This window comes from Cetorhinus maximus, chromosome 3, assembly GCF_964194155.1.
Source record: "Cetorhinus maximus chromosome 3, sCetMax3.hap1.1, whole genome shotgun sequence".
NCBI lineage: Eukaryota > Metazoa > Chordata > Chondrichthyes > Lamniformes > Cetorhinidae > Cetorhinus > Cetorhinus maximus.
In genome coordinates, this window is record NC_135881.1 from 85,859,997 (window position 1) to 85,874,121 (window position 14,125).

Genomic DNA, 14,125 nt, shown 5'->3' on the forward strand with positions numbered 1-14,125 from the left:
ATTCTTTTTGCCTGTGGATTGTTCCAGGGATCCACTGAGGACCTATGTGGCATCTCTCAGTCCTCAACACACAAATGTATCAAGGAGGTGACAGATGCCTTCTTCAGAGAGGCTTATCATTATATAAAAACAAAAAAACTGCGGATGCTGGAAGTCCAAAACAAAAACATTGTTTTTGTTTAGGCTTATCATTATGTCAAGTTCACACTCTATAAAGCTAGCCAGACTGCTAGATTCCTGGGTTTCGCAGCAATGTCTGGTTTCCCTATAGTACAGGGTGCATTAGATTGCACAATTGTGGCTTTCAGAGCTCCATGGCAACAGCCCCTGATGTTCCTTAACAGGAAAGGGTTCCACTCCCTCAACGTTCAATTGGTGTGCGATCATCAGAAACACTTCATGCATGTTTGTGCCAGGTACCCTAGGACTTAACATGACTTGTGCGTCCTGAGGCACACCCAGGTGTCTCAGATATTTGAAGGGTTGTGGTGCTTACAAGGCTGGGTGCTTGGTGATAAGGGCTGCCTGCTGAAACGATGGCTCATGACATCCGTGCATTGCCTTCAGTGTCTCAGAGGAAAGGTACAAAGCAACACATAGTTCCACTAGCTCTATCATAGAGCAGACCATTGGCATCCTGAAGATATATCTTCGATGCTTAGACTGCACGGGTTGGGCTCTGCAGTATTCTCCAGAGAGGGTGTCCTGCATCATCGTGGTCAGTTGCACCCTGAACATCCTGGCGCTTCAAATGGGACTTTACTTGCCAGAGGGAGACATGCAGCAGGCTGAGAATTTCTTGGATGATGAAGAACTGGAAGGGCAGGAACCTGAAGAGGGCGCTGATGGGGAGCTTCCACGTGAGGATGCAATCAAATCCACAAGACGCTGAAGAAGTGTCCGTGACACACTTATAACCACAAGGTTTCAGGAGGAGTAAAGTGTGCAGTGTACCAAAGCACATTTCTCCCGTCCTTTACTGGTATGTCAGTGATCTGAAAGGCCTTTACAAACGCTAACATCAAGAGCAATGTCAGTATTGGGCCTTGGACCTCAAACCCTCATGTTTCACCAGGCCCTGATCTTTGAAAGGTCAGTAGCCACTCTGGGGAGTGAAAGGCACCACAGGAGCGCAAAGGCTGCGTCAAATGGACTTGATGCAGTTGTGGCCTCCTCCAATGAGACACTTCTTGCTGCCATAGAGATGCGCTCGTGGTCAGAGAGACTGTCATGGCTGCATGTCTTGTGCTTTGGTAAAAACAATGAAGACAGCTATTTGATGATGAGACAAAGAATGGTAACCCTCCAATACAATTGAGCGTGTATAACCCCATAGTGTCTTTTAATGTATTTCACTTCCTAACGCAATTTGCAGTCACTTTCAATAAAGAGGTTGATACATTTCCCTGACTTTGGATAAAGGGGCAAGTAACTAACATGAGTCAGCTAGACATCACATGAATGTGAGGCTCACATGAGGAGGTGAGCACGGAGTGAGCGCTCCGGTCACCCTCGCAATAAGAGGCCACATAGATGCGTATGCTCGATGCATTCAAATGACGAGAGCATTGTCGTGAACAGCAAATGTATTTATCAAGGTGCATGATATATACAGTGAGTGAACACCAGTGACCCAAAAGTCATATCAAGGTTTCTTTATCTTTCTAACCCAACCGCTACATCTTGGTGGATCCCCAACATCCGCAGGAAAGATGGAGGCAAACTGTTCACTGCTACGCCCTGCTGTCTTTGATGACTTTGGCGGGCATCTTCTGAGGCCTGAAGGGCCCTGGCCTGTTTTGGGTCTTCTGCTGTGAGGCTGGAGGTGATGGGGTCACAGGCAGAGGGGATTGGGATCGGCTGAACACTCACGGAGTCACAAGTAGATGGCCCTGGGGTGTCCAGCTGCTGGTGGTCTTTCCTGTGTTGCCCAAGGACCCCTCCATGACTCCTTGAGAAGGGGCACCTGGAGGGGTGGGGTGCATCGAGCCTGTCTCAACTAGCCACTGATGGATTCTACCAATGCCTATGGTGATGGAGTGCAGAGCTGTGTGCAAACTGGCAGAATCTGCTGGGCCAAGGTCTCCAAGGCTGCCACCACCCTTCCTATGGAGGCCTCAAGGCCATCGCATGTTGGAGCTACAACAGCAGACAGAACACTGACGGACTCCTCCATCCTTCGCTCTAATCTGTTGGCTACCTCTCGCAACTCTGCCTGATGTTCCACCGTCTGTCTTTGCATCTCCAGCAGATTTGTGATGGCTGCTTCCAGAGGTTCATCCATCTGACTCTGCTTCAGCGGATGGCTGTTCTCCAGCAGTCCTCCAAATGCCAGAGTCCTGGGCTGTCACTGCCTCCAATTGCTGTGGAGACGTGTCTATGAGATGTTCACCAGAAAGTGACTCCAAGCCTAATCTAGAATTGTGACCCACCGGGGTGTGTGCCTTTGCTCTGGTGCAGGGTGCAGATGAGCGCTGTGATGGGTCATCTTTAGATAGCTCCTTGGTATCCTCCTCTGAAGTGGCTTGGGGGCTGGGGCTTACATTGCCAGTGCAGGTCTTTCTGGACCTGCTGCTGCCTATAAGAGAGATTTAATTCATGAACAGGCTGAGTACAACATTGTATGTCACTCTTGAAAATGTCAGGGTGTGATCAACTCATGGAGCGCTTATCCCTACTGGTGTGCTGGGAGAGGCCAATCTCACCTTCCCTGCAGGAGTGATCTCTGTCGTCCCCTGCCAACTTGGTGGCATCCTCGAATTTGGGATCTTTTGGATGTTGGCTGTCCTTCCTTCAGTCTGGGATCTCTTCCTCTTGTAGACATGAAGATAAATGAATGGAATGTGATGAGAAGGGATGAAGCAGGGGTTTGGAAGCATGCATTCCTACTGTGTGTGCCAAGCAGCCCTGCAACCTTGGCCAACCCTCGCCCCCCCCCACCTCCCCCTCCCCCTCCCCCTCTCCCTCTCCCTCTCTCTCCCCCCCCACCACCACCACCACAATAAGGGCTGAAGATGTTGTTTCTGCAGGATGATAGATGATATGCTGGTGAATAGTCTTTCAATGCTGATATTCCCCCCGTTAATATTGTGAGCAATTCCTGAATTGTGTGAAGCTTTTGAGTACATAATGCCATGTGAGAGTTTGAGCTGAAGGTTGACTTACCCTGGCAGTGTGGATGAGATCATTCATCCTCTTCCTGCACTGGATGGCATTTCTCTGACAGTTGCCCGCAGAGCTGACCTTCATTACTGCCTCTTGGGCCAATGAGGTGAAGTTGGTGGACCTTCTGGATCCTTCCTTGGGAAGAAGAATCTCCTGGTGCTGGTGGATACCTCTAGCCTCAGGGAGCTGTGGCTAAATCTTGATGCACTCTTCTTGTTCCTTGGGGTCACCTCTGGAACTTCCAACCACACAGCTGCGCTGCATGTGTATGTTCAGGTGGCATTTAAATATGGTGCCACAAACTTCGACCCCATGAGGTGACAGGTTGATGAATTGGTCCCTGCCCCACCATGTGATTCAGCGAGCAGCTTACCTATGCATAATTAATAAAGTTTCAAGTAGAAGATTGGACTTGAGAACCCAACCCGCCAACCAACTGGAAACTCACCACTAATCACACCCACCACTGAATCTCTGGAGCGGAAAATTCTGCCCTTATTCTTAACTGTCCCCTGGTTCTAGTCTCTCCCATAAGTGGAAGCATCCTCGTGGTATCTACCCTATCAAATCCCCTTAGGATCTTATATGTTGCAATAAGATCACTTCTCATTCTTGTGAACTCCAGTGGGTATTCGCCCAACCTGTTCAGCCTTTCTTCATAAGGCCCTCATCCCAACAATGAGTTGAGTGAACCTTTTCTGAACTGCTTCTAATGCAGTTATATCTTTTTTTCAAAAAGGGAGACCAAAACTGTTCACAATACTCCAGATGTGGTCTCACCAAGACCCTCTCCAGCTGCAGTAAAATGTTCCTACCTTTATGTTCCATTTCTCTTGCAATAAATGCCAACATTCCGTTTGCCTTCCTAATCATTTGTATCTGCTTACTAACTTTTCCTGAGTCATATACCAGGACACCCAGATCCCTCTGTACCACCAAATTCTGCAATCCCTCTCCATTTAAATAGTATACTGCTTTTCTATTCTCCCTGCCAAAGTGGACAAGTTCACGTTTTCCCATATTATCCTTCATCTTCTAGATTTTTGCCCACTATCTTAGCCTGTCTGTATCCATTTGTGGACTCCCTGCCTCCTCTTGACAATTTACTTTCTTGGTGTCATTGACAAAATTAGCTACCAAGCATTTGGTCCCTTCGGTCCCTTCAATAATGTAGATTGTAAATAGTTGAGGCCCCAGTACTAATCTCTGGCACTTCACTAGTTATAGCTTGTCAACCTGAAAAAGACCCATTTATTCCTACTCTACTTCCTGTTAGCTAATCAATCATTTATCCATGCTAATATGTTACCCATACACCATGTAATCTTGTCCTGTACCTTTCACTTGGCACCTTAACAAATGCCTTCTGAAAATTCAAGCACACCCCATCTACAGGTTTCCCTTTATTGACCTTGCTTGTTACTTCCTCTTTGAGGGGTCCCCTAGCACATTTTGGGGGGTACCTCTGGGGTACAACAGTCCTGAGGTCGGAAGTTCTGGGCTAATGCTATTCCTTCACTGTCTTGGTTTCGAAGTGTTGGAACTCTCCAGCAGCATTGGGTGTATCTAAACCATAAGGACTGCAGCAGTTCAAGAAAGCAGCTCACCACTTCTCAAGGGCAATTAGGGATGGGCAATAAACAGTGATGCCCACATCCCATGAATGAATTAAAAAGCAGCTTAAGCTGTTTATGTGCAATGGTAGGCTGGCACAATTTAACAAATATTTGTCTATTAACAATGCCATGAGATCAGATGAGTATATTGTATAATGTGTTTTTCATACTCTCATGTTCCATGACATAACAGGAGCAATCTCGCAAGAGATCACGACAGTATACTTCTAATTCAAAATTACTTAATTGATACTATTTGATTCAAACTTTTAACACTAAATTCCCTTTCTAATGTTGCTCATTGAAATAGTTTTGTAAAACTGAAAAACAGTGCAAGCTTTTTCAGACTTGAGGTTGGGCACAAGCTATCAATAGATTGTAGTATTCATATCAATTGTAAAAGCTTCTTGTATTACAGGTGGTAGAATGGCGTAAATTCTGCAGATACCCACTGATTGATGCAAAAGTTTACTTGCGAATTATTCAACTCAAATTTTTGTGTACAATCTTTTAATCTTAATGTACAGAAGACTTCAGGAAGATGATCAGCTCCGTACATCATCATTGCCTGCCATCCCAAACCCTTTCCCAGAATTGTGCAGCCCCGCCAGCTCTCCAGTGTTGACTCCTGGTTCTATGCCTCAGGATCCACCTGCCCATAATCATGTGAGTATAAATGCATTTAATGCTGCTTCAAAATGTGAACCACTTTACACATGAATGAATCACCACGTATTTCTAGTGCGATAAGTTATCTCCTAATTTTCCTGATAATGCCTGCAAGAAAGTTTCAAATTAATATTTTCAACTTATATTGAAAATAATAAATTCTTTGCATTTGGTAAAACGTGAACATAATCTGAGGTTACCAACAGGGAGTAAAAGGCAGTGATTACTCCTCTTGAAGATCTGATGCCAGATGTTGTTTGTGTATATAATGGCACTTCCTTCAGTATTCCCGCCTCCATGAGTCTTTCTGTAGCTCACATGTATTGATTAAGTTGTCATTTATGTAAGTTGTTTGTATTATTATGGAACAATGTTTAGTTTAAATGCTGTCTCGGCTGCTATTGGGTATTCTCTATGGGAGATGTTTCTTCCAAGTGTGAAGGTGGTTTGCTGGGCAATCACGGATTTTTATTAGAACAATTAACTGTACACTGCGCCCAGGGTAGCATCTGAGCACAGTTATAATGTGCTGGCATCTACCTGAGTTGGTATTAAGCACACTAATATATTGAAGCAGTACTTCAAGACGCTGGATAGAAACCTGCAATAGAACACAGCTAAGCTGGTCTTGCCTTTTAACTTGGGAATATGGCTGTCACATTAACAGTCCTGTCAACAACAACAACACTGAAGTGCATTAAATCTTTTAGCCTACTTGCTTATCATATTTATGCCACCTGATGAAACATGCTTGTATGCATTTTCAAGAACAAACAATCTGTACACAATTCAGTTTAACCATATTTTCAGTGTCAAATCGTGTGACTGAGAATGCCTAGTATTGCTGCTATGGCATTTTCTCATGTAATGTGTATGTTCTTAAACCTGTCATTGTCCTACTCCCAGTGGTGCACTGAAAGGTGACAGGCTGCACTGTGTGAGAATGGGAGTCTCTATGGATTGACAAGACCCTTCTCCCTCAAACTTGAGCCCTGAGATGAATCCTTCTGTCTGCAGCCTTGGTCTTTGGTCATTGAGGTATCTCTGCAGACTTGAGGCAGCCCTAGTAAAGAGACTGGAATTGTTGACATTGAGGCAACAGTATAATCCCTGCCCATTCTCGCATGCCCCTACTAGAAGGTGGTGATTCACTATGTCTTCTGGTTGGTGTGGCAGCAGACCTCATTATGCCAGTGAAAAAGTCTACCTCATGGCCATGGTCTGTGCACTCAAAACTGGAAGAGAGAACTTGTCTGGATCCCCTTCTGAGTATTTGATGGAAGGCTATGCTGCAAAAGTCCATGGAGTTTCCACATGCTCATGGTGGTTCTCACTTTTGCCAGATGGTTATCCAAATTAATGCACTCCACGGAACCACCATCCTATAGCAGTATCGGTACTATTGCCAATACACTTGATACTCGGAATATCCTTCTTTCTAAAATGAGTCCCATATATTCCAGATTACTATGCTCTGTGGCCAAGGCAGTGCAAGGTGGCGGTCTGGAAACTGCATTCATAACTGTCATCCTTATCTTTATCCTTGCTCTCCTCTTCCCTTTCCCACTATCTCATCCATTATACTGCCTTCATGCTTAGTCTCTCTAGGTAGGATCATAGAGTTGTGTAACTTGGGTAGTAAGAATCAAAAGCAGAATATTTTTTACATGGCATGAAACTTCGAAATGTACATGTTGGGTGTATTAGCACAATGACACAAAGTTAGCATGCAGGTACAGCAAGCAATTAGGAAGACAACTGTCATGTTGGCTGTTATTGCAAGGGTATTAAGTACAAGAATCAAGAAATATTGCTACAATTGTACAGGGCTTTAGTGAAAACCCACCTGGAATACTGTGCACTTTTGGCCTCCATGTTTAAGAAAGGATATACTTACTTTGGAGGTAGAGCAGCGAAGATTCATTAGATTGGTACCTGGAATGAGAGGGCTGTCATATGATGAAAGGCTGAGTAAATTGGAGCTATATTCTCTGGAGTTTAGAAAAATGAGAGCGGATCTCATTGAAACATCCATGATTCTGAAGGGGTAGACACAGGTTGTTTTCCCTGGCAGGAGAACATAGAACACGGGTTACAGAATCAGGATAAGGGACCAATCATCTAGGACTGAGATGAGAAGAAATGTCTTTGGAATTCTCTACCCCAGAAAGTTGTGGTTGCTCTGTCATTGAATGTATTTAAGGTTGCGTTAGAAAGATTTTTGGTGTCTGAGAATCGAGTGATACGGGCAGAGGGTGGGAAAGTGGAGTTGAGGCCCAGGATCAGCCATGTTTGTATTGAATGATGGAGCAGGCTGGAGGGATTATATGGTCTGCTCCTGCCCCTGTTTTTTATGTCCTTCATTGCTGTGCAAGGCTGCCCAGAATTTTTGAGGACTTGCTTAATCACAATCAAGTGACCTCTTTAAGTGATCTGTTGTGGTTGTTATCAATCATCTTCTATAAGGAAGTAAAAGAAAGTCAATTGTTTGGAACAATATGAACTAACCCCCAAGTGCCACTGTGCATGCACTGTGAGTATGATGGTGTGTATCAGTGAAAATGGAAATTGGTGGCAATACTTAAACTCTTCACTTAAATATTTACAAAAGAGACTATTGAGGGCAAGGTAACTCCTCAATTGGTTAAAGACAAAATGAGCAATATGATGCAGTTGTAATGACAGTAATGCTGTCAACATTCACTCTTTATTACCCTGTGAAACTGACAGCAACTTGTGGCATCCACATACAATTAAACTTGGAAATTCAGAACTTATCACTGATTCTCTGCTCCTCCACAGGATGTGCTATGGTCTCCGCAGATAGCAATCTTTAGAAATCACTGAACTGACAATTTGCCTTTTTACACTAACATTGCTGCTACAAAAACCCTGGTTAAAGAGGAGTAATTGGGTTTTTAATTGCATATGAAGTCATAACTTCTGCCTTTCTGCCCCTGGAAAACTAGTTTTGTATTTGTAGAATTTCTTTCTTTTCATTAAGATTCAATGCTTTTACCATAACTTTTCAAGTTTTTGATATTCAGCTTTTAATGTGTTATTTTGTGTCTCAAATTTATAAGAAATGAACAATATTTTACTTCCTGGTTTACTGTAAGAAAATCCTATAAGCTGATTGGCTGCTTAGCCTGATGACATCACTGCTGGATGCCTGGATATTGCTTCACTTGGCACCAGGTTCAGATTAACTTCAGAAAGGTGAAATCCATGCCACAGAGATTGCTAGGTCTTTGTGAGTAACTTTCTTCAAAGTCGCTGACGAGCGCTGTTGCTTCACCACTGATCACAAAATCCAGGCCAATAAATAAAAGCCTGGTATCAGAAAAGTTAGTCAGGCTAAAGGAAGGTGAAAGTGTTGGAATATCGAACACTGTCAAACTGGGACTCACCCCACGGTCTTTCTTAATGCAGAAGAATCATGATGGCCTCATTGCGGAACAAGGCACACTGCCTAACTCTACTTGGAAGGATTTTTTTCTTTATAGAAGGTTGTTATCTTGCATTTTTTTTTGAAACTGTGTGGGTGCTTGTAGCTATAGATCTTTTTCTGCAACTGCCCACTATTTCTCATTCGTCAGTTGCCGGGCTCTCATTCAAAACCCGAAACTCACTGATCGTATTTTAATTGGGCAATTTATGCAGCACCCTGCTTGCACTCAGGTTTCAGTCAGGCTAACTTGAACCATTTTCAATTCATTAAATATACAGTGTGAAGTTTTATATATGGCCATTCAATGATGTGTTTTGATGATGTGAGAGTCAGATGTGTTTTGAAAATGAATGGTCAGATATGGTAAATCAAAATAAACATCCTTGCAAAAAATTAGTAATTGAGTATTTTATAGTCACTTTCTCATTTTCTTCCCCCTCATTCAAGCATCAATATTTTGATAGGTATAGCATTGAGCAAAGTGATAACACAGTAATAACAGGTGGTGGACAAGAATAATCCTCTAATCTGCAGTCTCCTACTTCTTTTAACCCTCCCCATTAATCTGGGTATGCTTCTGGAACGGCAACATTATGTACTTACAAGTGCTAGGTTCATATTTAATTTGCATTTCTTTATACAGGATGGTTAAGATATAATTTAACAGTTCCAGAATGTTGCAGTTGACCCAGTTTCACCACACCAGTAGATATACTAAGCTAAGTGTTACTTTGTAACTATTTTACGACAGCCAGCAAGTCTTTATGAATATGTATGACTTCTGACAGTATGAATATAGTATACTATGTATATTAATTTTTGTACCTTTTGAGCTAGCTTTTTCAAAATTAAGGTGCGTACATTTTATTATTCATTTGAGTCTTTCTAGCTTGTGTTCAGTTTTATAATGGTTAATCGGGGCTTCATTACAAAGTTACCCACAGTCTTGAGTCCTGGGCCACTTTCACTTAAGCAATTCATCTTTTTCATTTATCCCATTGAATCAAAACCATCTGGTACGTTTTAAAAACTTGTATCAAATATTTCTTAGAATATCTATTAAAAATTGATCTGAAGAAAACAATGTAATTAACAAAATCTTAAGATGTATATGCAGGTAGTTAAGTTAGTTTATCGTGCAAATTAAAACAGTTCCCAGTTTTATAAGACATAGGAGCAGAAATTAGGCCATTCGGCCCATCGAGTCTGCTCTGCCATTCAATCATGGCTGATAAGTTTCTCAACCCTATTCTCCCGCCTTCTCCCCGTAACCTTTGATCCCCTTACCAATCAAGAACCTATCTATCTCGGTCTTAAATACACTCAATGACCTGGCCTCCACAGCCTTCTGTGGCAATGAATTCCATAGATTCACCACTCTGGCTAAAGAAGTTTCTCCTCATCTCTGTTCTAAAAGGCCTTCCCTTTACTCTGAGGCTGTGCCCTTGGGTCCTAGTCTCTTCTACTAATGGAAACATCTTCCCCACGTCCACTCTATCCAGGCCTTTCAGTATTCTATAAGTTTCAATCAGGTCTCCCCTTATCCTTCTAAACTCCATCGAGTATAGACCCAGAGTCCTCAAACGTTCCTCATATGTTAAGCCTTTCATTCCTGGGATCGTTCTCGTGAACCTCCTCTGGACCCTCTCCAGGGCCAGCACCACCTTCCTGAGATACGGGGCCCAAAATTGCTCACAATATTCTAAATGTGTTCTGACCAGAGCCTTATAAAGCCTCAGCAGCACATCCCTGCTTTTATATTCTAGTTTATGTTTTAGTGCAATGCTTTGAAATGTAATTGCTCACTTGTGGAAGTTTTGCCTTGACAAAATGGCTTACCTACTATTATTTATGTTTAAATTGTGAAATTTCTTTCAAATGTTCTAGTACTGAATAGATTTGACCTCTAGATTGCTATTAATATAAAAAGCCTGTTGGTACTATACTAGGCAATCAAAATCTCATCACAGAAAACAGCTTCAAACTGTTTTGAAAGTCACCAGCTTTGATTTAAATAATGGTCTTGAAGATAAAACTCTGAAATCGGCATTGGTTTTCCATTTTGCACTAGGAGTGATTTAAAGACGCACAATTTTGATGCATTAGCTTGACATATTTATCATTGGCTTTAGATTTTTTTTAAATGAAATTATTTTCATGGTTTCTGTTCTGGGGGAAAAAATGTTTAAACCACATCCAGATGGAAAACGTAGTGTTTACATTGTGTGTTTTGAGGATAAACTTTAACGAAGGAAAATATTATGTAGCATTGTTTGATTTACCAGACTGATTCCTGGGATGGCGGGACTGACATATGAGGAGAGATTGAGCCGGTTAGGATTATATTTGCTGGAGTTCAGAGGAATGAGAGGGGGTATCTCATAGAAACCTATAAAATTTTAACAGGACTAGACAGGGTAGATGCAGAAAGGATGTTCCCAATTGGGAGGGAGTCCAGAACCAGGGGTCACAGTCTGAGGATATGGGGTAGACCATTTATGACTGAGATGAAGAGAAATTTCTTCACCCAGAGAGTGGTGAGCCTGTGGAACTCGTTACCACAGAAAGTAGTTGAGGCCAAAACAGTGTATGTTTTCAAGAAGGAGTTAGATATAGCTCTTGGGTAGAAAGGGATCAAAGGATATGGGGAGAAAGCAGGAGCAGGCTATTGAGTTGGATGATTAGTCATGTTCATGATGAATGGCAGAGCAGGCTCGAAGGGCCGAATGGCCTACTCCACCTATTTGCTATGTTTCTATGTAACTATTATCCAAGTCCTAGAAATATATACTTCTGGAAAGAGTTCCAAAAATTATATGTATGGGATGAAACATTTAAACTCCTCCTAGTGACATTAAAAATGTAACTTGGTACAAAGCAGATTATAAGGTCCCTTGAACCTGTTATGCCCTTAAGTACGATCATTTGCCTCAGCTCCATTTCCCTGCTTGCTTCCCATATACCTTGATTCCTTGAGAAGCCAATAATCAGTATTACAGCCCTGAATATACTCTATGAAGCATCCACAACCATTTGGGCAGAAAATTTCAAAGATTCACAACCCTCAGTGAAGAAATTTCTCCTCTTCTCAGTCCTAAATGATCGAACCCCTTTATCTTGAGAGTGTCCCAGTGTTCAAGATTCCCTAGCCAGGGGAAACAACGGCTTGTTTGTTCAGAATCTTGTATGTTTCATTGAGATTGCCTCGGTCTTCTAATCACTCCAGAGAGTGATTGGCTCTCATTACTCAGTCACTCATCATAGGGACAACCCACTCATCCCAGGAACCAATCAAGTGAATCTTCGCTCTCTTGCCTTCTATGTAAGTATATGCTTCCTTAGCTTTGGAGACCAGACTGCATATAGTATTCCAGGTGTGGTCTCATCAAAGCTCTATATATACAATTGTGGCTTCTTTATTATTGTACTTGCACTAAAGGCCAACATGCCATTTGCCTTCCTGATAGCATGCACATACGGCAAGCAATCTTTTCTGTGTTCCTTGTGCAAGTACACTTGAGCCTCTCAAAATCAAGTTCGAAGTTCCATACCTTTTTAAAAAATATTCAGCTTTTCTATTCTTACCTAAATAAATAACCTCTCTCTCCCCTGTAATATAACGGTGTTTGGGCGGACAAGGGTTAACATGGGACTTGAAAACTGTACCACCCATGGTATGATGTAGAGTGTCACAAGATAGTAGACTTTGAGTACAGTAGAACAGTCTAGCAGAAGCCAACATGGAGACAGCATCATACAGAGTGGTACCTTGGAGAAGTATATAGTTATGAGTTGTACCATATAAGCCTCCAGACTTCTTAGTGAGACACCAAACAACCTTACAACATGGTGGCAGTGAAGGATGGACCCCAAAATCCTCAAAGCATGTAAAAGTAAAGAAATTGCTGTCTGACCTGCGAGAAGTGTATCTAAATCTAAGATGTAGCTGGAGATCATCTAAAAAAGCTCCATTGTCAGACCTGAGTGAACGCAGAATCATGAGACCTAGCGAGATCACAAAAGGCTGCGCAAATTCAAAAATAAGATTGGCTGAAAGGCAGTAGAATAATCCAGAGTGCAGATGAAACGAAGAACTGAATGAATGCAGAGTCAAGGGACCTAGCCAGAACACAAAAAGGGTGAGCAAAATACAGTAAAAAGACAGAAATTACCTTTTAAAATCGGCAGCATTTGGGATCAGCACTCACAATCCAGACTGTCACTGGAAGAAGGCTGTAGCGGATCCACAGGTGGCGCCATCACACAGTGGGGCTTAGCTCAAATGAAGGAAAGGAAAAATGGTTTTTAAATTGGTGGGCAGGTCTGAAAATCACCTTCCATTTGATTCCCAGGCTTACAAGAACCAAGTACCTGGCCCAAACAGCTTGTTTAAGGATTTCCTGGGGAACTGATTGCTTTGAAGAGTTGCGCCAGTGATCGCTATGGGAACCTGCCAAGATGGGGGAAGTAGTAGTGACGGGACGGTTAAGGCAGCGTCATCTTGGAAGAGAGAGAAAAAAATTAAAGCTATACTTCCCCCTTATGGAAAATGGCCATGGATAGTAAATTAATACTACCAGATCAGTTTGGACTCACCCAAGGACCAAACCTAACAGAAAATTGAGTGTCCTGGGAAGAGACTTTTTAAACTACAGGAGTACATCGAGTCTAAGTCAGAAATCAGAAGAAGTCCAATTTAATACATTTTTATACTTGCTTGGTCTATTTGCTGATGATGTAATCCCAATGCAAGGTATTGAGGAATCCTCATCCAGCTTTGAGTTATTAGAAGCCCTTGCCGAATATTTTAATCTTCAAGTTGTGGAGCGCACTCAGCTTAAAAAGAAGCACAGAAAACCCCCTGTCAAGTGCCAAAGGCGAAAAAGACTACACTCCAGTAAACGACATGAGGGTACCAGAGAAACACACAACTTTCTGGGAGTCTCAAAAATAAGCAATTTTGGAAATCTTGAAACTGCAGCAGCAGGCGACAGTGTGGAGTGAGTAGCTGGCCTCTGAATGAAGGAAGGCTATCTGATATAATCCAAAAGAAACAAACCCTGGAAAAGAAAATTAAGTAAGACAGAAAAATGGTCATATAAAGTCAGAATTGGAAGACTTGAAACACAGCATTCAAATAGGGTATGTATCTTGGAAAATGCATGATAAACTAAAACCATCAAGGATCAAAATTGTCCAAGGTCTGAACAAACAAATTTCTGAG

General features: G+C 42.3%; 1 protein-coding gene across 3 annotated transcripts in view; it reads left to right on the plus strand.

The window, feature by feature from the left end:
• grb10b (growth factor receptor-bound protein 10b) overlaps positions 1-14,125 on the plus strand; it is a 277,285-nt gene that overhangs the window by 168,281 nt on the left and 94,879 nt on the right. For all 3 annotated transcript variants that reach the window (XM_078538624.1, XM_078538623.1, XM_078538625.1), the window contains one exon: positions 5,309-5,447. In XM_078538624.1, the coding sequence (XP_078394750.1) occupies positions 5,309-5,447 (139 nt within the window). The remainder of the gene's footprint in view (positions 1-5,308; positions 5,448-14,125) is intronic.